This window comes from Ochlerotatus camptorhynchus, unplaced genomic scaffold (genome assembly GCF_037179485.1).
Source record: "Ochlerotatus camptorhynchus isolate MF236.1 unplaced genomic scaffold, CSIRO-AGI_Acam_v1.1 ptg000096l, whole genome shotgun sequence".
Taxonomy (NCBI): Eukaryota; Metazoa; Arthropoda; class Insecta; order Diptera; family Culicidae; genus Ochlerotatus; species Ochlerotatus camptorhynchus.
Window position 1 is genome coordinate 1,847,765 of NW_027040586.1, and position 23,820 is coordinate 1,871,584.

Consider the following 23,820-nt stretch of genomic DNA (forward strand, 5'->3'; position numbering starts at 1 on the left):
CCCACTTCTCGTACAAAGAATTGTCGATTTCTTCGTCCTATTAAACTCCGGAACGCCACACTTCTTGAAGAAGAATTTTCAAGAACATCAGGAGGTGAGAAATCAGTCGAAGGTGGTCGAAGATAGTCATGAGGATCTGGAGCATCTGACGTTATGTGGGTCGACAATGACCGGCGAGAAGATCGGGGTTGCAGCGATTCCATCCGATTTAGCACTTTCTCCGTAGCCATCGGTCCTATCGACATATCCATGTTCTTCTCCGTAGTACTGCTTTCGTTCAGCGCGTTTAGCATCTGGCGTGAGTTGCTCACCCAGTTGCGTATTTCGAAACCACCTGCAGAATATACTTGCCGAACCTCTTGCGCAAGGCGAATGGCATGCTCAGGCGTCTCGGTGCTAAACATCGCCGCTTCTTTATGACATCAGCTGCCTCAGGAAACTCTCCAGCAAACCGGTCCGAGTTAATATTTTTAAGATACTGAGCACTAGCTGGGGAGCAGCTAGCGCCGAATGGCATTACATTTATTACGTAGACCTGGATCTTGCCAGTCTTGTCCGTCCAGAAGAACCGCAGACACTGTTGATCTTCCAATCGCATAAGGATCTGGTGAAACACCATCTGGTGACCATTTGATGTACGTCTTCGTCGGATTGATGGCTGCACTCACAAGCGTGGAACGTATAGTGGACAAAGTTTGAGGTATTACTAGTACCACATCCCCCGCAGATTGTCCAGCCAAGTCTGGTTTTGACGGCTATAGGTTGTTCCAAACTTCCCTCCTTACTTTTCAACACCAGGCCAACTGAAGCGTGTTTCAGGCCGATGAGGATTTGTGGACGAACGTTCGTATATGATCCGATCGGCAAATTCCGACCGTGTTGCGCAATCTCCTCCATTTCGAGGGATTGGCATGGTAGTAACAACTGTTTCACCGTTCGAACTCCATTTAGTTGGTACACCTTAGCGTGGTTCTGCGTACCCGTTATTTTCAGATCCACTACGCGAGAGCTCTTCCCGTTGCGCTCGGTACCACCTGTCCATCGAAGGCAGAGCGGGTTGATAGGGCCATTTAGCTTCAGTTGGTCAGCTAGATCTTGGTCCAACAAAGTCACAGCCGAGCCCTCGTCGAGGAAGTGTTAAGCGTATAAAGCTACCACAGGGGCGCTGAGCCACTGAACTGAAGCTGTCAAAACAGCGAAGAGAAAGTGTACCACCTTTTGCATTAACCTTTCTTGTTTTTCTAACGTCGCAATAAATAACACGTTGTTCATCGTAATCAGTAAAAGTATATTTCACGTTATTTCTTACGCGGTGACGAATTCCCTGTGCTTAAATCGAACTCTGTGTGGGCCAATCCTGAATCGTGGAATTCGGTCGATTAGTGGTGAAATTTGCGGAAGTTTGGATCGTTTCGTTCGCGGTGAGTTTTGCGGTCAGCGATTCGAAAACACGAAAACATTGCCGGTCGTGAGCAAGATGTCAGATCCGGCCAAATTTGCGATTGCCAAGCTCGAGAACAACAACTACGCTAGTTGGAAGTTCCAAATGGAGATATTTATGCTCCGGGAGGAGCTTTGGCAAGTCGTGGCGGATGCCAAACCGGAGCCTGTAACTGATCGTTTGCGGAAAGCGGACAGCAAAGCCCGTGCCACTCTGGGACTCTGCATCGAGGAGAGCCAATATGTGCTAATCAAGGATTGCGATAGTGCGAAGGCGATGTGGGATGCTTTGAAAGCATACCACGAGAAGTCAACAACAACGTCCCAGCTGTCTCTTCTGAATCGGCTCTGTGATACAAAGGTAGGCGAGACTGGAGACGTTGAGAAACATCTGCTGGAGCTGGATAAGTTGTTCGAGCGCTTGACGAATGCCGGATTGGAACTAGCGGAGAAGCTAAAGATTGCCATGGTGTTGCGGAGCATGCCAGAATCGTATCATTTCTTGGCATCTGCTCTAGAGGCGCGCCCGGATGAGGATATAACGCTGCAGTTGGTTCGGTCGAAGCTCATGGATAAGTATCAGAAGCGGAAATTCGGCCTCTGGTGAGCAAGTTTTGAGAACGGAGAAAGTAAACAAAGAAAAAGTTTGCTTTTTCTGTAAGAAGCTGGGGCATTTCAAGAAGGATTGTCGGAAATGGCAGAGCGTGAAGGAAAAGTACGGCGATGGAGGAGAACCTTCCGGCGGCAAACCAAGTAGCAGTCATCAGCATCAAGCTAAGACGAAGCAAGCGAAGAATCCGGATGAAGAAGGTGTTTGTTTTACGGCGCATGTCAGGGATGAAGCCATCTGTGCAGCGGCGAAGTTGAATCGTTTGTGGACGGTCGCAATCAATGTTTTTTCGACGAGCTGGAAAAGTCGCCGTGTGTTACAGTGATGATGGCGGATGGAAATAGCTCGATGTCTGGAGGTGTCGGAGCAGGAACCGTGAAGGGCGTCAAAGGAATCGGCGACCCGGTGGAAATCAAGCTGGAAAAAGTTCTTTTTGTGCCGAATCTCGGAGGAGGATTGCTCTCAGTGAGCAAAATTGCTGACAAAGGTTTCAGCGTGCTCTTTACGAAGGACGATTGCGAAATTCGGAATGGATCGGAGACCATACGTTCTGAGTGAGTCGGAATGTGTAGCGGTTGCAACAGCCAAGTACCATACCGTGAACTGTCAACATACGTGGCACCGAAGATTCAGCCACCGGGATCCTGCGGTGTTCGAGAGGATTCAGAACGAGGATCTGGCAACAGGAATGAAGCTAGTGAACTGCGGTGCGAAGATTGTATGAGAGGAGTGTATGAAGGGCAAGATGACTCGTTTGCCGTACCCGCAACAGGCAGAGAGAAAGACGACGCAGCCGTTGCAGCTGAGCCACACCGATCCGTGCGGACCGATGAGTAACGTCACACCTGGTGGTTGGAAGTATTTTTTGATGCTCATCGATGATTACAGCATGTACGTAGTCATGTATTTGCTAAAAGATAAATCCGATGCAAAACAGCAAATTATGAGTTTCGTGAGACTGGTTGAGAACCAGTTCGGTGGAAAGTCACAGATAATTCGTTCGGACGCGAAGTGAGGCAAGCTGTAAAACCGGGCGGAAAAGCTCATCTTCGTCGGTTATACTTGTGGATCAAGATATCGGTTCTTGGATAAGAAGACGAACAAAATTGTCATCAGTCGGGATGCCAGGTTCCTGGAACTCGGTTCAGAGATTCAGGAGAAGCCGCCAAGTGAAGCACTGAAGGACCAGTCGCCCGGAACGGGCCGCAAGAGATTGTTGAAGCGGAAGGAAGAAGCAGTTCCAGAACAACGGACGGCACGTCTGTGGCTAACGAGAGCATTGATGATGAATCGGATTTCGAAGGTTTTCCTGAGGAAGAAAAAGAAGAATGCAGTGGTTTTTTCCGATTATTCCGATGCGGAGGAAGAAAACGATGATCAAGTAGGTCCGAGTAGACCGCTGCGAGAAAATGCAGGAGTGTTACCAGTAAGGTTTGAAGATTTCGTCGTCGGAATCGCCAACGTGGATGATCGAGAACCGAAGAACCACCACGAAGCGGTGAGCAGTGTTAACAGCGATAAATGGATCAAGGCGATGAACGAAGAAAAGAATTCGAGTCACTGTTATCCAACAATACGTAGTCGTTGGTGCCGTTACCAGTTGGTCGACAGGCGATAGGCTCGAAGTGGGTCTTCAAGAAGAAGAAGGACTCCGCTGGAAAAGTGGTGCGGTATAAGGCAAGGCTTGTTGCCCAAGGATTTGCGCAGCGAAACGACATGGACTTCAGCGAGGTGTTCGCGCCAGTCGCTATGCAATCAACATTCAGAGTACTGCTGACAGTGGTGGGTCATAGGAAGGTGCAAGTTCGTCACATCGACGTGAAGAATGCGTACCTGAATGGAGCTTTAAGTGAGGACATTTATATGCGTCAACCCCCGGGATACATGGAGCTGGGAAAGGAGAAGTTGGTATGCAAGCTGAATCGAAGCCTGTACGGACTAAAACAAGCAGCCCGTGCGTGGAACACGACGGTTAAGAAAGTGCTTTTGGATTTGGGATTCCATCAGTCAGAATCGGATGCTTGTTTGTTCTCAAAGCGGTTGGTTAACGGTGAGTGGATGTACTTGCTCATCTACGTCGACGACATGGTTGTAGTCTGCCGGCATCGGCGTCAGATGGATTTGCTGGAGCAAGAGCTGTGGAAACATTTCGAAATCTCGTCGTTGGGAGGGATAAGCCAATTCCTGGATATAAAGGTCCAAAAGCACAGTGATGGATTCTATTCGCTCAACCAGAAGTCGTTCATTCGGGAAATCGCCGACCGTTACGGGCTTGACAAAGCCAAAGGAGCCACTTGCTGACAACGTACAATTCCACAGTCTCGTTGGTGCGCTGTTGTACGTGGCCACGAACACAAGACCTGACATTGCAGCAGCCGTGTCGATTCTCAGTCGGAGTTGCAGCCGTCCGACGCAGCAGGATTGGATCGAGCTGAAGCGAGTTGTCCTATACCTGATCGGTACCGAAGATTTGGTATTGCGGCTTGGAGTTGAACAGGAAGATGGCTTGAAACTGGTTGGATACAGTGATGCAGACTGGGCCGGATATGTTTCGGACCGGAAATCTACCAGCGGATTTGCTTTCATGCTGAGTGGAGCAACGGTTAGCTGGGCAAGCAGGAAGCAGAACTGTGTTTCAACATTTACTATGGAGGCTGAATATGTCGCACTCTCGGAGGCGGCACAAGAGGCAGTATGGCTGCGCCGACTACTTCGTGTGCTAGAAGAAGATCAGAAGCAGCCAACGTTGAGCAATGAGGATAACCGTAGCTGCATTGACATCGTATCGTTGGAGCGGCAGAATAAGCGTAGCAAGCATATCGATACTAAGCACCATCATGCGAAGGATCTGTGCGCCAAGGGACTGATTCAGTTGGGATATTGTCCTATGGAAAGAATGGTTGCTGATGTTTTCACCAAGCCGTTGGGATCATTGAAGATGCAGCAGTTTGCAGCCGAGCTCGGACTTGTGAAGTTGACTTCAGAAGAAGGAGGGGTCAGTGGATCAGCTAGGAGGAGTGTTGAGCGTATAAAGCTACCACAGGGGCGCTGAGCCACTGAACTGAAGCTGTCAAAACAGCAAAGAGAAAGTGTACCACCTTTCTTGTTTTTCTAACGTCGCAATAAATAACACGTTGTTCATCGTAATCAGCAAAAGTATATTTCATGTTATTTCTTACGCGGTGACGAATTCCCTGTGCTTAAATCGAACTCTGTGTGGGCCAATCCTGCCCACAGGAAGGCGTAAGTTTTGACAGCTTCACCGTTTCTGTACAGAATAACGGGAAGATAGCGGAACAATACGGCATTTGCAGCGGACTGGTGGGTGTTACATCCATGGGCTGCACTAGGTCCAGCTTGTGGGACTGCGGATGATGCTGTACTTGCCGGGTGGCTCGATGCAAGGTGTTGGGATCTGTTGTCGTTATGGAGTAGCTCGTGGTGATAGAACGCACAACCATTTCTTCCACATGGCTTCGTGTCACATCTCCCTTCGTGGCGGCGGAGACAGCGGCGGCATAGTCCAAACTCCCTTACTGCAGCCCACTTGGAATCTCGAGAGAGTTCAAGGAAACGTTTACAACTCGATGCAGTCTTGCATCTTCCATCACATACGGTGCAGCTGGTGTTGTCTTTTTCGAGCTATCACCGTCAGATTTGTCCTTCGAAGTTCTCGGAAAGTTCCCTGTATAGCATTCGGAGTGAGTGTGCAGGAAAGTACTGGTATTCTTTGACGAATTGGTTGCGATTTTCGTTGGACAGCTTGGCTGTACTACACACCAAATATCTTAAATATTTTTCGGTACTTTTTTGCTGGATACGTTCTGTAAAATACCATTTTCACCGTAAATTTGGTAAAACATATAATGAGAGAGAGAAGGATTAGTATTTTCCATTTAATTCCACTACATTATTTGCTTATCCTTGACAGATACGCGTATTTCGTCTACAATGTGCAGACTTCTTCAGTGTCTTGTACTAATACTCGACTGAAGAAAAACATCGCATTTACCGAATATATATTAACACAGGTACATTTTCACTTAGAAACTAGGTAAACTTAAATTTAATTTTCTATAGGAACAGGTACTCCGCTGCTTACTCGTTGATGTGTCCTAGGTAGTAACTTGAAAAGCCATGTGTGTCCGTTTCCTTGAGTGTCCTGTTGAGTAAAGTTGAATTACGTTGTTTGTTGATCTCGAGGCTTTCTGCAACATCCAATTTCCATGGTGTAGATACGGTTCGTAAAATCGTGATGTCCTCCGTCGATAGTTGGTGGTCCTCTGTGAAGATGTGTTCTGCAACCTTTGATTTGAAATCATATGTTAGGCCTTTTTCCTCTTGCTTTTTGACCTTATTAACCTCCGCTATATGTTCTCTAAATTTAGTTGCTAAAGTTCTCTTGGTTTGTCCTACATATACTTTGTTACAATGATTACAGCTTATTTTATATACACCTGCTTTACCTAAAACATTACCTGGGTCTTTAGTGGATCCTAACAATGATTTCTACTGGTTATGTCTACTGGTGAAAACTAAATCTAATCCGAATTGTTTTAACTGTGGTCTTAGCTTACAAGTAATATATTGATCAAATGGAATGGACACTCGTTTCAATGGTTCAGGTGCTGCGGTGAGGGTTGTAAATAATCTCCTTTGTAGAATTCTCGCTTTTTTATCGATGATTGCCTGGATTGTGGTCTCCTTGTATCCGTTGAGTCTTGCTGTTTCGAAGATGTACTCTACTGTTCCACTAAGACGCCTACATTCATCAGGATTGTAAAACATATTATTTTACCAATTTTCCGCAATCAAAACTGCTGAATTTTGCTATCAGAACATTTCTTATTGCGTTCAAAAGTATTGTAATCGGGGTAGAATAAAGTCAAACAAAACGTTTATAAATAAAAAAATATTATAGCAGTAAAATGCGCATGTTACCATAAGAGGTTTTTAAGCATAACTATCAATTATAAGTTAAGAATATCCTTCTACTGATTTGGAAAAAAATCTTTTATGAACTTTAACTCTGTATTTATTCACTGATCACTTAAGACTAACTACATTTTTAATCTTATGCTACCAAGAAGGTTCTCCTTCTGATGAATGCGTAGTATGTTTATGTTTACGCTCCGGTGCTGGCTATCGTAGGTTGGTCAAGCTCTCATTGGGATGTGATGATATCAGCAACTGATTATGATTGTTTATCCGGTGCATCCGGCGGTTCGGCGTGAGAAGTAAACACTTCGATCGTTCGATGGATTGGCGTGTGAATATGCTGAGCTTGTAAATCGCGTCGTCCGTTTCTAACTTATATGATAAATTGTGAATGAATAATTTTTATAGATTTTGCAGCTCGGTTAATATTGCCGATTGATTCTGAAACTGGACAGCCCCAAAAATGCAAAAAGTGTGATGAAAATGCACGATTCAGTCAAATTGTTCTGGTGTCTTCGGAGCACTTATTGCTTGTATCATAAATGAGAAATCAGTGCACCGCAGACACCAAGACGATAAGACGAAACCTCGCACATTAATTACCCTTTTTAATAAGTTCCAGCAATATTTCTTGATTTTTTAGCAAAATACAATTGTGTGTGCTCGAAGTGGTACTGGAAGAAGCATTACATTTTTACTAGATATCATAATCATAATATCATACATTGCACGAACGCATAGCGAAGTTCAGCGTTATTCGGAAACCGAAAAAAAAAACTTACATTTTTACACTTCGGTGCACTTCCACGACCGGGTTTAAGGCAAAATTTGACAAAAAATAGTTCACCAGTCCACTGAGAATTCAAACAACGTAAACAAACAAACTCGTAGCGTAGACAACGATAAAGCAGGGGTTTGACATATAGCTGAACACACGTACTCAACATCAAAACAACATTGTTATATCTAGAGTAACATTTGAAATGGGCCTATGTCCAAAACGTAAACAAATCGGGTTTTGATACCATTCTTTAGCACCGCTTGATAGCTACTAATAGTGTAAGAAAGTTCCGCATAATCGAGAAAAATCATTAAAAATAACTCGATTTTCGAAACGGCCGATCAACGAAATTTTTCGATTCATTTATAGGCCCGCACGCTAAAACGGCCAACCATTCATTTATTTCATTTCATTGTTAAGCCTAGTGACGTAGAAGGGCCGATGATTGAAAAATTTCAAACCAAAGCTAGGCCCTACTGCTTGAGGCAGGGCCGATGATTTGTTTTGAATTTATTTGACGTTGCGAAAAGGCTTAGCAAAGGGCCTACCATTTCTGATGACAAGCACAACGGCTTAACAAAAAGGGCCAATCCATTGAAAGATTCACAAAAAAGGCTTATTAATGTATGAAATTATATTGTTATCGATTTTCATATATTTTTGAAAGGTTTTCGCATATTTTGGATGTTGTATACTGAGATACAGTTACTATTGTTATTGTGAACAATATAAATGCCTAAAATACTTCAATTTTCTTAAATATGAATTGAATAGAGGCGGCAAAAATTTAAAATTCATTTTCTGGTTTGTTTACGTTTTGGACATAGGCCCATTTCAAATGTTACTCTAGATATCATGGTACCGCTGACAACGTTGCAGATGTTCGGTCAGCGTTGCCAGATATACCGATTTATCGGTATTTATACCGATTTCCGAACTAGATACCGATATACCGATAAGGTTCCTCAAAATACCGATTTTTGAGGTTTTATACCGATTTATACCGATTTTTTTAAATAATCAAAATGAAAATTACCTGCCCGTGCCCGAATTTCGGAGAAAATTATTGTGAAAGACTTCTATCTTTTTGAATAACTCAAATTCTAAAAAAAAAATCATCTTCAAAAATGTCATATGGAAACTCTTTCGATTAATGTTTCAATTTCCTCACCGTTTTTGGCTACCCATGAATCGATAAACAGTCGATTGCTCTTTCTGGTAATTCCGGAGGAATCGGGAAATACTTTTTCAACATTATTTAACTTCCTGGATTTTCTTCCACCTTACATCGTAAATTATTTTACGATTCCTCTCGGAAACTTATTTCGACTTCCCTTGGAATGAATGATTCTTCCATCTTCTACCGCCAGTTTTTTCAACTTTCCCGGAACTTCAGGGATGCTTCCAGATTTGGATTGCGGATCCACAATAGTTTCAGGAACTTTTAAGAAGTTCTGAAACTTCGGAAAAGTTCAGGCTTTTGAGTAAATTTCGATAAATTAATGAATGTTTCAATAACTTGTTAAAATTCAAAAACCCGGTCCAGCGAACTCCAGTGCACTTAAGTATACATCATAAATATTTTGGATACTTCATAAATCCAAAGAACTTCTGGAAAATTTAAGGTTTTCAAGACAGTTCCATTAGTTTCAGGAGAATTGAGAGAACTGTGCGAAGCTCCGAGAACATCAGGACAGATCAATAATTTTCACAGAAATCGCTGAAATTTTAAAGGAGTTCCGAGAAACTCAGGCAATTTCCGACAACTTCAGCAATGTTCCGAGGGGTTCATGCAAAGAGTAGTTACATGAGCATTGGCACATTGTGAGAACATTTTATGGGAAGTTCCGTGCTTATTAATGGCAGTGTCAATAACTTTTAAAAATTAGGAAAATCGGAAAAATCAGAGAACTTCAATGCTGATGTTACAATAAATTCAAGAAAATTGGGGGCAACCCCGGCGTAGAGGTTAGCATCCATACCTCTCACGCCAAAGTCACGAGTTTGAATCTCACTCCCGGACAAGTCACGAATGACCCAAGAGCGTTAAAGTGACTATAATTTAAAAAAAAATCACGAAAATTGTGCGCTTAAGAAATTTTGTAATCTAGAAAGTCTAGAGACCTTCAAAATTGATTAGAGATATTCCGGTAGTCCCATTATAATTAGGGAAGTTCCAAGTATTTCAAAAATGATAAGAGTACTCCAAAACAGCATAAAATCCATAAGTACATTTCAGGAATGTTCCAAAAATTTCAGGGGCATTGCGAGGTCTTCAGGGATGTTTATGACCATTTGGAAAATTTTTTTGGATCATCAGAACATCCCCCAGGAGCTCTTTCTTCCGGAATTATTTCCTTGTTTCTTTCGACTGTTCCATAAGCGCTCTGGCTTCCGACTTTCTCCAGAAATTTCTTTAAACTTCTCCCAGAAATTTCTTTCGCCTAGTTCTGGAATTTTGTCCAGTTGGTTTTTTTACTTCTATTGCAAGGTTTTTCCGAGCTTCTTCTGGCTGCCCCTGGAAACGGCTACTTTTGGAGTTTACTTCCAATTTCCGATACTTTTCTGCCTTCCTTTGATTGTGAAATCCGATTGTTTTCTGAAAGTTTCTTTGAATTTTCGCCAGAAGCTTCTCAATTTATGTCTTTGAAGTTCCGCGGATGTTTTTCCGACTTCTCTCAGAACTTTCCTCAAATTTCCTCCAGTAGAGCTTATTTCGACATTCTTTGGATGTTGTTTTCAGCTTCCTCCAGAAGCTAATTCAAACATTCCCTGAATTTTCTTCCAAAATTTGTCCGATCATAATCCAAAAGTTAAAATTTTTGCTTTCAAAAACGGCAAAAATATAAAATTAATTAAAATATTGAAAACCGATAAATACCGATTTTTTAAAACCTTTGATACCGATAAGCTTTAAAACATTCTGGCAACGCTGTGTTCGGTACGCAGCAAACTTAAGCGATATGACAACCATATCCATCTAAAGCCCTGCAGTAAAAGTATGGACGACTGTCACAAGGGGCTGTAGGGCTTTATATCCATCCCCTGCGATAAAGCTGCTCCGCGGCAAGTATTGGCAGCTTTTGCAAACAAAACATATCACGTTGCCAGATCGTCTGGATAATGCTTCCGCGAATCTCTGTATATAAGAATACTAGAGTGTATGAATGTTAGCCATTACTCCAGGGCCGTTCCCATTGTTTTCTTTAATTGGATCAATACTGATGCGGGACCACCGGAATATGGATGATTATTCAAAATTTGGCTTAATAACCCATTTTTCATCTCTTGCATCTAAACCTATCTACTCGCATCGCTCTCCACCCTTTTGCAGGAAATCTTCAGAATCATAATCAATCGTGTTTCTATCTATTAAGCGCGAGTGCATCTCACAACAGCAAAGCAAAAATTTCCTGCATCTTAGATAGAGTCGCCCCCTCGCATTTTGACTGATGGTTCGGTGTAATGACGCAACAAAAAAAAATTAAGCTACACTCTAGCAGTCCTAGGCATACGATGGTCGAAAACATCTAGTTTCTCTGTAGATCCCCCTCAAGCATAGCCCACGACGCGCGCCCTTGATAATTTGATAATTACCGATCTTATCAGCGTTTCGCACCATGTCGTGCGGGGGTGAAGTTTATTTATTATATACAATCCTACATTCTCTGTGAAAAATACTACACATGATCAAAAGGGTTTATCTAGGTCTGAGACGAATTAAACCAATTTGTTGAAAGCTGATTGTTGTTGGTTTTTCTGTGATAACATTTTGGGCCTTGTACCTCGTCGACTCCGATCATAATATTATGCTGCTCAATAACATACTGTTCGTATTTAGAATCGTCAGCCCTTTTCCTTATATGTGTTAAGGGTAAAAAATAACGTCCAAGATACGTTGCTATCAAAAGAGAATGCGTAATTTTTGAATCACTTTTGACCGTTCAAATGGAACCATTCCAGAACAATGTGCCCCTTGAACTTTATTTCATTAGCATAAAAAGCGGAGTACGCGTGTAATAGGTCTATCACCACGGAAACCGTTGCAGTGCATTGTATCCATTCTACAAGCTATTGAACTAGCCATTTTGTGTGGAATATTTAGCAGCTTTTCGGGCGTGCAATATAGAACGAAATTAATATTTATCGAAGACAATTGATTTTGCAATAGCACAAAAGTTCGTTTAAATCGTGTAAATTACTGATGGGTGAAATTTCATTTAAAAGCTGCTGAGAGTTATACTACGTAATATAGGCTGTCTTGCAATGAGCACTCATACATCAAATTCACCGGAAATCATATGAATGAGTTTTGATACCAAGAGAGCTTATATTACGTGATATCAGCTATAGTTTAAACTTACTATTAAGCAATTTTGGATATAGTTTGTTCATGGGATTTAAAGACTATGCTAATCTAATATTACGTATATAAGGAAGAACAACTACTGGTCAAACCGTGTTATGCCATTTTACTAGGTATAGAAGTGTGAATCCAGCGTTACCACGTCGATTTTTAGTAATGATGCTTTATCGTTCGAAACCACAGTGCAACGAAGAATAAAATTCATTGAAGAGCATTATGATAACAAGCTGAGCTTATCGCTCACCGTCAGCTGTACATAATTACGCAATCGGTAACTCGTTTGCGGACAAAATGATATACATACATTTAAGTACATGCAGTAAATGACCATCGCGAGACGGAAGAGAGAACTTACCGAGCTTTGTGAACCTGCTTGCCGTATATAATTATCCAGGTGGCAGCGGTACATCCTGCGATCGCTATCGCAAGGTTATGATTCCCTCCAACTAGCTTACTCAAATTGGGTGCCATTTCCTGTTAGAACAGCTCCACAATCCAGCTTTCTAAGAGTGTTAGAAATTATATACTTCCGATTATCCCTACTCCGGACTCACAACGTACGATGCAATACTGTAGCGATCGGCTTTCCGTTCACTTCTTCGCTTTTCGTTTGTTGGAAAACGTAATGAAGGTGGAATTAAATTCAATTCACTGACTGCAGCCAGATACACTTGGCAGCCTATTGCTATCTTTGTGCTCCACTATAATACACCAGCACACAGGGAAGTGACACCAATGAGCTGGATTACCGAGGTGAAGCAATCACTCACACAACCACTGTACGATACACGCAAGTACACGCAAGTAGTGACGTCACTACTTGCGTTTACGTTGATTTTTTGGTTTACTAATACAACCCTATTTCACGATCTGCGTCACCTCTCTCTGTACCTCATTGAAGTGACACAGCACTTGTTGTACACCAGAGAGCCCGAAACGAATCAAAATCAATTCTTGTAGGTTTTCTTCTTCCAGAGCACTATTAAACGCACCGCTGAGGAATCGATTATAACCACCGCACTCAATCAGTAGTCAACCCGACCGAACGGAAAACCACTGAACGGAATAATGTTGAACTTTGTTGCCACTTTGCGGATTTACTTTCCACCTTCAGCACACACACTGCGCACTCTTCTGGCGGGTGCTGATGAAAGGTAATCAATCTTGCCCACTAGAAAAGAATGGAGGTTGAGCAGAGAATTCGCCGAAACGCCAATCTAAAAACACTACCAATGCACCCCCAACAAAGGGATCTGATGATCGCGATTTTGCTATAGCTATAGTGCAGACACCAAGAAACGGTAACAAATTAATGGCCACAGCCCGGAAAGCAACGATGACCACCACGACGACAACGAGAACCGTGCAAGACGAACGACATATCTCTACTGGACTGACTGAATGAAGGAATCGATACCCACGGCACAGAGAGTGGTCACTTTTGACGCGACGATCGTGTATAGCGCATGAAGCTGGAAGAGACGGAACGCAGGAACACCCGCGGAAGGGCGAAATTTTTATGCTGTCAGAAGTGTCAAAACGACAGATGGGCGTTTGGATAAAGAAGTACTAGAGTATGTCTTTGCTCGAATATGTATCGACACACAATTGAAAAGGGCCTATCAGCTTTTGTAAACATCGAGGGGGACGAAAGTAATCCGTTGCACTTTTCATTTCAGGGCTTTAAATAAAATTTGGTTCATAATTGACCACTCTGTCAAGCAGTTTTGGGGTGAGTTTCTACCAGCGATTTCACAAAACTGGACCAACTAATTTCTATTTTTTCATGAAACGCACAAATGTTGGCTACTTTTCTCGAGGTTCTAGAAGAAAAAATCTCAAAATTATGTTTTATGTCAAAGTTCGAGTTGTAGTAAACGTCATTTTAACTGCTCGAATGAAGTGGTTAATTACAATACATTGTGGATAAATTCGATTAATAACGAATAATAACAGGCGCCTGCCGATTTTGATTGATTGATTTGTCTTTATTTAGGAGGCTTTCAGCCTGAGGCTGGTTCCAACTTGCCGATTTTATCCGATTTCATCGACTATTCATCGATAATCTAGGATGTGTAATAATTATCGAGCATCATGCTTATGTTATTTTTAGTGTGCATTATGTTAAGTGTCACTTTCTTGAGCAGCTGCTTTGTGATAGTTGGGGTGGCAATTTTAACTCTCAAAAAGATATGTAGAAGAATGTTGAAGAATTTTGGAAAGAGTATTGGCAAAATTACGGGGCCAATTCCAATAAGCATCCAAGTTGCGCTGGAACTCGCACTGAAAGTAACGAAATATCTGCACAAATGGTTGGCAGTTGTCATTCATTGACGACCGAACCAACAATCAATACGAAACTAACGATTTTAAATTGGCTCACCACTTTAGTAGCCTATTGGTGCCAAGCAAACGATTAACGTACCCTATTCTAGTTGAAATTCTATTACTACACTATGTTTGTTTTGATTCGCTATGAAAGTTTGACAGATAACATCAGGGGTGTGTGGATTCATGCAGAACATGCAGGGGTGAGTGAAATAGCTTGGGACTGCTTGGGACCGTTGTTCTGGTACTGAGTGAGCCAAAAATAATAATGATTTTCTTCGGGACCCAGTGGTCTTAAGGTCCAAGCGCAATGACAGCGGAAGCGGAATGGCAGCGGCAGCGGAAAAGCCCGATCAGAGTAGAGCCTACTTGTCGGATTGAAAACAAGTTAGAATCAAATCGACTTCGGCTAGGCAGCTTGATGTCATTTGTGACAACTGTCAAACTTTCCGTTTCCGCTCCGCTTCCGCCCACATTGCGTTTGGGCCTTTAGAGTTACCTCTATGACCGAACCTCAGCCCAGGCCTAGCATCTGTGGCATATCCACTTAAAAAAGTTTAAAACCTCTCGCATCAACGCGAACCATAACTTGATCTTACCGAAACTATCGATTTTAAATTGGCTCACTGCTTGACTAGCCTATTTATCGCAAGCAAATTGATGAACGCACCCCATTGCAATATGCTAATATCAATACGAAACTAACGATTTTAAATTGGCTCACCACTTTAGTACCCTATTGGTCCCAAGCAAACGATTAACGTACCCTATTCTAGTTGAAATTCTATTACTACACTATGTTTGTTTTGATTCGCTATGAAAGTTTGACAGATAACATCAGGGGTGTGTGGATTCATGCAGAACATGCAGGGGTGAGTGAAATAGCTTGGGACTGCTTGGGACCGTTGTTCTGGTACTGAGTGAGCCAAAAATAATAATGATTTTCTTCGGGACCCAGTGGTCTTAAGGTCCAAGCGCAATGACAGCGGAAGCGGAACGGCAGCGGCAGCGGAAAAGCCCGATCAGAGTAGAGCCTACTTGTCGGATTGAAAACAAGTTAGAATCAAATCGACTTCGGCTAGGCAGCTTGATGTCATTTGTGACAACTGTCAAACTTTCCGTTTCCGCTCCGCTTCCGCCCACATTGCGTTTGGGCCTTTAGAGTTACCTCTATGACCGAACCTCAGCCCAGGCCTAGCATCTGTGGCATATCCACTTAAAAAAGTTTAAAACCTCTCGCATCAACGCGAACCATAACTTGATCTTACCGAAACTATCGATTTTAAATTGGCTCACTGCTTGACTAGCCTATTTATCGCAAGCAAATTGATGAACGCACCCCATTGCAATATGCTAATATCAATACGAAACTAACGATTTTAAATTGGCTCACCACTTTAGTAGCCTATTGGTCCCAAGCAAACGATTAACGTACCCTATTCTAGTCGAAATTCTAGTACTACGCAATGTTTGTTTTGATTCGCTATGAAAGTTTGACAGATAAAATGAGGGGTTATTGGTTTTACCTATGTTTCGAGGGGTGATTCGACAAGCTTGGGACCGAAGATAGTACCAGAGGTGAGCCAAAAAGTTGAGCACGTTTCTTCGGGACCTACTTGTCTTAGAGTTACCTCTATGGTCTTAGAGTTACCTCTATGCCCCATTCCAATCGAAATTCTAGTACTACACTATGTTTGTTTTGATTCGCTATGTGGAGGCGAACCAGCCCAAGGCTGAAAGCCTCCCTAATAAAGATAAATAATAATAATAATTGATTCGCTATTAAAGTTTGACAGATAAAATGAGGGGTTCGTGGATTTTCCTATGTTTCTAGGGGTGCATCGTTTAGCTTGGGACCGAAGACAGTACCAGCAACCGGTGGAAACTAACGATTTCAAATTGGCTCACTACTTGACTAGCCGATTAGTCCCAAGCAAATCGATTAACGCACCCCATTCTAATCGAAATTCTACTACTACACTATGTTTGTTTTGATTCGCTATGAAAGTCTAACAGATAAAATGAGAGGTTCGTGCGAGGGTTCGTGCATTTTCCTATGTTTCGAGGGGTGCATCGACAAGCTTGGAACTGAAGATAGTACCATAGAGGTAACTCTAAGACCACTGGGTCCCGAAGAAAATCATTATTATTTTTGGCTCACTCAGTACCAGAACAACGGTCCCAAGCAGTCCCAAGCTATTTCACTCACCCCTGCATGTTCTGCATGAATCCACACACCCCTGATGTTATCTGTCAAACTTTCATAGCGAATCAAAACAAACAAGTGTAGTAATAGAATTTCGACTAGAATAGGGTACGTTAATCGTTTGCTTGGGACCAATAGGCTACTAAAGTGGTGAGCAAATTTAAAATCGTTAGTTTCGTATTGATTGTTGATAGTTCCGGAGCTGAGCCAAAATGTTGAGCTCGTTTCTTTGGGACCATCTGGTCTTACAGTTACCTCTATGGTACCAGAGCTGAGCCAAAAAGTTGAGCACGTTTCTTCGGGACTTTCTGGTCTTAGAGTTACACACTTAATCACGACTTCCGTGTTCGGTAATTTTTTTTACAGTTTTCGAACTGTAAATCACAAAAAATACCGAACATACAGCTATTCTCAATAAAACAACTGACAATCAGTAGCTCTTGCGACAAACTACTGAATACGGTAAGAGTTAGTACTGAACTTATCGTAAAATAACAGCTTTGCGGATAATGACTAAAACTCAGTAAAATAGAGTACCGAGTTTTTTGTATTCGTTATGTTTTACTGGAGCAGTCATCAAACGAAATTCCAACTTTGCTGATACTGACAGTAAAGCAAATTTCTTATGTCATCCTCCTCGATTCAACCTCACACTTGACGTCGGAAATCTTCTCGTGAAAACAAGAAACCATTGTGAAAATCAGTGAAACATCTGGAAGTCAACACAGGATTGCATAAACTACCCCGAAATTTATCAGTTTCTGCACTCCTGCATTGACTTTCAGATGTTCAAGTTAGTTTGAAGAAAGAAATTTCACTAAAATTTCCTATTATAGAGCTTCAGACTTAGGTACCCAATCCGGCACATCGAAAGAGCCACCACCCGGCTAAACCACCGGGAAACTCTGACCGCTCGACCTGGACTAGTTAAAACAGCATTACTGCTAATCCGCCACTAAACTCCGTCCCCAAATACAAATCGCTAATCGAATGAACCCAAACAAATAATGTAATAAAAACATTGTTGATGAATTTACTGACTTATTCATTAAAAAAATAAAATAAAAATACTGAAAAACTCAGCAAAAAAACTATGTAAACAAATAAATTACTGAATAAGACGGCAATACCAACAATCAATACGAAACTAACGATTTTAAATTGGCTCACCACTTTAGTAGCCTATTGGTCCCAAGCAAACGATTAACGTACCCTATTCTAGTTGAAATTCTATTACTACACTATGTTTGTTTTGATTCGCTATGAAAGTTTGACAGATAACATCAGGGGTGCACGCAGAAAAAAACATAGTTCAACCAAACAAAATCCGTTTCATTTTTAACAAAATTTTGAATAGAATATAGATCAATAAAATTGATGGAGTAATTCAACAAAACATTGAGTTGAAATAATACTTAAATGTTTATTGAATGGAACATCTGTTTTTATTGATTCAAAAAAATGTTTGCGTGCATCAACTTGAAGCATTATTTAAAGTAATTAACGTTTTTAGTTAGCTTGAAACATTATTTTTATTGTTTCAGAATCAAATATATAGCTAGTCTTTATTGAAAAATGAAGCAATATTTTTTATTTATTTATTTATTTAATTATTTATCAATTAGCCTATTCCGGTGCACCATTTGCTGCGTGAATGAGTTGTAGAACGTGTTGTCCTTGTGTGTCTTGATGTGCACCAGGATGTCGATTTATGTGCACCATGATGTTATTGTTGGTGGTAATTTTGAAGCGATTCTGCTGCTAACTCGGCTGCCACTGAGCTGCTGATGGTGACGATGCTGCTTCAACAAGGAATGGTTCTGTTGAATCTCCGGAATCAGACGTAGGTTGAAGTTGGCTAGATTCTGTTCCTCGCAGTTCGGTGAGACACAGGAGGTACTGCATATTCAGCGCCAAAGAATGAATCCGTCGATGTCAGTGTAGCCTTATTTTGCCCTATCGCACGTCAGCGCTGAAATTGTAAATGCAAGTTAATCGAGAAACTTTATTAATCGACATTATATTTAAAACTACTTACTTTTGAAGATCAAAGTTTAAAGGCAGCTTTTCCATAAGGAGGGACTTTTTAACTATAAACAGCAACGATGTCGATATAGACTGACAGTTTGAAACGTGCACTTAAAAATTATTTAGTTATAACAATGAAAACAGCTTTAAACAATTTTATTGGTTTGATTTAAATGAACTTCTGCATTCATTTGAATCTTTTTAGTGATCTGAAGCAAATATAAATTTCGTATTAAATAATAACAAAATATTTTGTTAATTTACGCCTCAGTGTTTTTTCTGCGTGTGTGTGGATTCATGCAGAACATGCAGGGGTGAGTGAAATAGCTTGGGACTGCTTGGGACCGTTGTTCTGGTACTGAGTGAGCCAAAAATAATAATGATTTTCTTCGGGACCCAGTGGTCTTAGAGTTACCTCTATGGCAATACTAGTACTGACTAACACCATAGAGGTAACTCTAAGACCACTGGGTCCCGAAGAAAATCATTATTATTTTTGGCTCACTCAGTACCAGAACAACGGTCCCAAGCAGTCCCAAGCTATTTCACTCACCCCTGCATGTTCTGCATGAATCCACACACCCCTGATGTTATCTGTCAAACTTTCATAGCAAAATCAAAACAAACATAGTGTAGTAATAGAATTTCAACTAGAATAGGGTACGTTAATCGTTTGCTTGGGACCAATAGGGTACTAAAGTGGTGAGCCAATTTAAAATCGTTAGTTTCGTATTGATTGTTGCTAACACGGTAATTTCTGACAGTTCAGAGATTCTGCAATTTACGGAGTTTTCAGCAAAAGCAAAAACTACTGGGTTGATTACTGAAAACTCAGCTGTTTAAAAACCCAGTAAAATTTTACCGACTTCGGTAATCTAAGCTCTGTGTGTACCGCTATGCTAATATCATAGAGGTAACTCTAAGAACAGAAGGTCCCTAGGAAGGTCCCGAAGAAACGAGCTCAACTTTTTGGCTCAGCTCTGATACTATCTTTGGTCCCAAGCTAATCGATTCAGCCCTCGAAACATAAGAAAATCCACTAACACCTCATTTTATCTGTCAAACTTTCATAGCGAATCATCCTATGAAACATCTGATTTCCTGAACATCTAATTTATTTTCGAAGTGTCAAATTTAAGTGAAAAATGTCCAAATGGAACACAGCCTCAATCGTACAGTTTCTATTAAAAAGGCGTATATGTAAAGACTCATTTCAGCTAAAATAATGTTTTTCGGAATAATAAAACCAAAAGATGGTATGTTGGCATGTTTTACTTGTAACTTACAAGAAGATGTTACAAAGTATGCGTTGGAAACATAAAACCTGTAAATTTTGCTTTCTATGAGTCACAATCAGCGATTTGCTGATCGCTGAGTGAGTGAGTGAGTGAGTGAGTGAGTTTGTGAAAAATCACTGATTGTGACTCTCATGAAGTGAAATAAACAAGTTTAATATGTCAAACACATTCTTTGCAACATCTTCTTGTATCCTACCAATTCAAAATTTGATCATGGCATCTAATTATTTCATAATTTAGAAAAACATTGTTTTAGCTGAAATGAGTCTTTGCAACCTTGGTTCAAGCACATCACTGATATGTACAATAATCATTTGAAGTATTGCGGATATTTTCGTTCGGTGTATAGAGCTCGAATTTCTGATGATGTTCCAGAATAGAATCAATCAGTTTCAATCTATTACTGCAAACATATGATCGAAACCATTCATTTTCGCGCGCATGTTGTAGCATAATCAGCATAGCAGCTAGACTAGTTTTGATTCTGATAAGCTCCACAGAGAAACAGAGCATAGTATCTAAATATTAGCGAATATTATTCGAATAAGCGTAGTTCAGGCAGTGTTCATCCTAATCTATCTACTATCACCTAATGGACACTCTAGAAGAAATCACCAACCGTAATTCTGCCATTTCGGCAACCGCTCAGCAGAAAGCCATCGAGAATGCAAATCGCCAGGTCAACCCGATTGTAGATTTCCCCGAGTTCCTCAAGTATGACCAAAACGGATGTGAGTTGGATCTGTACTGCCGCCGAAAGGCCGACATGGAGTCAAAGATCCTCAAATGGGCTTTTAAGCTAGCGGAGAAGAACGTAGGCCCACAGTACAAAAGTTGCAGCCTCGGTTGGCAACCCAAGGTGAAACAATCGGATTTGAACAAAACGTGGGCGCGGTATCTGGTGGCGGTCGATAGGAAAACCAAGAAATCAGCCGGCTACTCGATGTTTCGATTCGATTTGGACTACGGACGAAGCGTGGTGTACTGCTACGAAATGCAGGTAGATTCGGAATACCAGCGGAAGGGATTGGGAGCCTTTATGATGCAAGCACTGGAGAAGATGGCACGGCATTACGGTATGGAACGGGTGGTGCTGACAGTGCTGAAGAACAACGAGGATGGTATAAGGTTTTATAGGACGTTGGGGTAAGTTGTTGACTGGGTATCTGCGTAAGATTTTGTAACATCATTGCCGTCTGTTATTTCAGATACGACGTAGACGAAACCTCGCCTGATAAGGCCGATAATGTAGCATATGAAATAATGAGTAAATCTATGCTCTAAATTCACTGTTTCAGGGACATTTATATGAAAAAAAAATGTTTATTTTCAACTTGACTGACTTTTTAATGTTAAAATACAGCAATAACAAAGGTATTAGGAAGGGTTCTTTTCATTCAATATTTGCTAGCTGCTTCCTCCAAGAACTTCGCTAGCTTGACATCCCGTTCGCTCAGTCCACTGCAATCGTGGGTGGCCAGAGTGACCTGCACCTTATTGTACACATTGAACCATTCCGGATGGTGGTCCATCTTGTCGGCCAGCAGGGCGACTCGTGTCATGAAACCGAAAGCCTCGTTGAAATTTTTGAACAGATACTCCTTGTAGATGGCATCCCGATCCTTGACCATAGTCCAGCCGGCCTTCAACAGGGGCTGCAACTGCTCCTTGCGCTGCTCTTCGGTTAGTTTAACGACCTAATGAAAGCAGGAAAGAAAAGGGGATTGGTTTATCAGGTTCTGTGAACTTCGGGGGTGCATTGAACTTCGAGCACAGATTCCGGAAATATTCCAGACGAGGATCTGGGAGGCATCGAGTGCTAGTTCAGTGCGTTACGAACTCAAGGCTGAAAAGTTTCTGTAGCTATTAATATATTTTATGAGAAGGTTAGAAGAAACTGAGATGTAAGAACATGTCATCGGTAAGAGACGTGTGTGTGAAAATTCGCCGGCGCCCTTAGATGAAAGCAAAGTCGTCAACAGTAATTAAAAGTAAAGTATTTGATGCTATTAATATATCCATCATTACTCCAGGGAGCATCTGGATGAGTTATAAAATAACACAGGGGAATTCTAAGACTCCAGTCTTACCTATTGATGGTTTGAATTGGCGAAGGTTTAGTCTGTCTAGTTTTAATCTTTCAAATTTGCTGTTGATCTATGTCCTCTGGACATCATTTGTTCGCTGAACTTAGACCTTGTGGCTTACACTCTTGAAGGATCAGTGTCGAATTGATGCTTTTGATAATTGGATCTTACACACTTTTATTGACACATCCCCTCTCTTCATAAATGTGTAAATCAAGACCCAAATGATCAAGATTCAATTTAAACGACAGTGTAAGTTCATACAAACATCATTTCCTTCGACTTCAACACTGCTTGAACATAAATGTAAATACCAGCTCGCAAAAATGAACTGATAAGAAACGTAATTGGCTGAAGACAAATCCGCTGGTTTGAGAATTAATGAAACATTGTGTACTTATAGCTATACATATTTGCTATCTGCTAAGCAATGTGTTTCTTACATTTATATTAATATTTCAAAAAAATACGTATGAATCAGATTATCAGTCGCATAATTGAAACAATAAGTATTGCAATAAATTATCACCCTTAACAATCACTGAGTAGCACCGCATGGGAACGTATTATATTGTACAATAGACTATGCCCTTGCATGGCCCCGCCAGATTATCTCCATTTCAGGGTTGATAGTCATGAAACAACTTTCTAAAATTGGTTCCATTTTGATTTCGGCAGTCTTTGCGTGAGACGAATATATGATGCTGTAAAGATGTTTTACTTTATAGTACACATTGTTTTCTCTCCCTCGCATAATCATAGCCCAGCATCCATTGCACCTCAATTAAAAATCAATAAATCTATCGCAAAAAAAAAACACACTTGTTGCTTACCATTTTTCGCTTTTTCTTGCCAATCGATAACGCTGGAACCGGTGAAACTGCTGCTGTCGATTCGCTGGTACTACCACAACTGCTACTGTACGGTTGACGTGTTTCGAATGATCGTTGCTGTGGAAGCAACAATCGTACTAATAAACTACTGCTGCACTGACGAAGACGACGACTGGCCGAGAGCAACAGATAATGGTGATTTCCGACTGTGCTTCCTTGAAAAGCTACTCCATTTGATGGTGGTATAAGTGTTGCTGCTGCATTCCGTTTCCAAGTGCATCCCACAGCCACCAATGACGGCGGCTGCAATTGCCTCCCCTCAGGCACCATCCACCGCGGAGCTTTGGACCACAGTTGACTAGAAAAGCTCCTGGTTGGTATTTTGGCTAAGAGCGTGCATCTGCAGATTATGCGTAGGGTGATGTGGGATGGAAACAAAAAAGATTAATATTTACGCAAATTCTAAGAATGATTATACCTACTTTGTACAAGTCTGCAACATTAGACAGTTTATAAAAATCATCAAGGGTGTCAACTTTTTCTTTTGAATGCAAAACTTAAATTAAATAAGTTCCAAAATTTGCCGGAACAATAACAAACCTGAACTAGTCACCACAGTTGACCGCAGCTTTCGTTTTGTGCACAGTAAATAGAAAAACTTCCAATAGATGATACATTTTACACAATTAAGGTACACCGGGGTAAGTTTTAATGCGTGGTAAGTTGAAACGGAAGGCGTAACTATATTAGCGAATAATCACTATGATTAGTTTTAACAGTACAGTTAATACTGTTGTTTGCTGGTCCGATCTCTGAAAGTGCGATTTTTTTTTGACTGAAGAAGATACGCTTCGTTCAAAAAAGCTTATATAGCGGAATCGGGAAGAACACTTTGTGGAAAGTAT

The 23,820-nt window shown here is 41.3% G+C and overlaps 3 protein-coding genes across 3 annotated transcripts in view; 1 reads left to right on the forward strand and 2 right to left on the reverse strand.

Moving 5' to 3' along the window:
* Pmp70 (ATP binding cassette subfamily D member Pmp70) overlaps positions 1–12,862 on the reverse strand; it is a 60,081-nt gene extending 47,219 nt beyond the window's left edge. The window contains exon 1 of the mRNA XM_065218993.1: positions 12,491–12,862. Within this exon, the coding sequence (XP_065075065.1) occupies positions 12,491–12,606 (116 nt within the window). The 5' untranslated portion in view covers positions 12,607–12,862. The remainder of the gene's footprint in view (positions 1–12,490) is intronic.
* A 7,594-nt stretch (positions 12,863–20,456) lies between these two features.
* On the forward strand, positions 20,457–21,363 carry Naa40 (N-alpha-acetyltransferase 40). The gene is made up of 2 exons (XM_065218999.1): positions 20,457–21,141; positions 21,204–21,363. Exons 1-2 carry the CDS (start codon positions 20,588–20,590, stop codon positions 21,277–21,279), a joined length of 630 nt encoding a protein of 209 aa, XP_065075071.1. The 5' UTR covers positions 20,457–20,587; the 3' UTR covers positions 21,280–21,363.
* Positions 21,313–23,432, reverse strand: Pcd (pterin-4a-carbinolamine dehydratase). The gene is made up of 3 exons (XM_065218998.1): positions 23,398–23,432; positions 22,916–23,315; positions 21,313–21,692 (listed from the first exon to the last, which is right to left on the reverse strand). The coding sequence occupies exons 1-3, from the start codon at positions 23,415–23,417 to the stop codon at positions 21,393–21,395; spliced, it is 720 nt and encodes a 239-aa protein (XP_065075070.1). The 5' UTR covers positions 23,418–23,432; the 3' UTR covers positions 21,313–21,392.
* Between the last annotated feature and the right edge of the window lie 388 nt (positions 23,433–23,820).

What these genes read in the sequence shown, in the direction of transcription:
- Naa40 (XM_065218999.1), top strand. Translation starts at nt 20,588, where the DNA reads ATGGACACTCTAGAAGAAATCACCAACCGTAATTCTGCCATTTCGGCA. An exon ending in AGGTTTTATAGGACGTTGGG is followed by an intron (nt 21,142 to 21,203) that starts GTAAGTTGTTGA and finishes CTGTTATTTCAG; the next exon opens with ATACGACGTAGACGAAACCT.
- Pcd (XM_065218998.1), bottom strand. Translation starts at nt 23,417, where the DNA reads ATGTTGCAGACTTGTACAAA. An exon ending in ATGTTGCAGACTTGTACAAA is followed by an intron (nt 23,316 to 23,397) that starts GTAGGTATAATC and finishes CATAATCTGCAG; the next exon opens with ATGCACGCTCTTAGCCAAAA. An exon ending in GCAAGAAAAAGCGAAAAATG is followed by an intron (nt 21,693 to 22,915) that starts GTAAGCAACAAG and finishes TGCTTTCATTAG; the next exon opens with GTCGTTAAACTAACCGAAGA.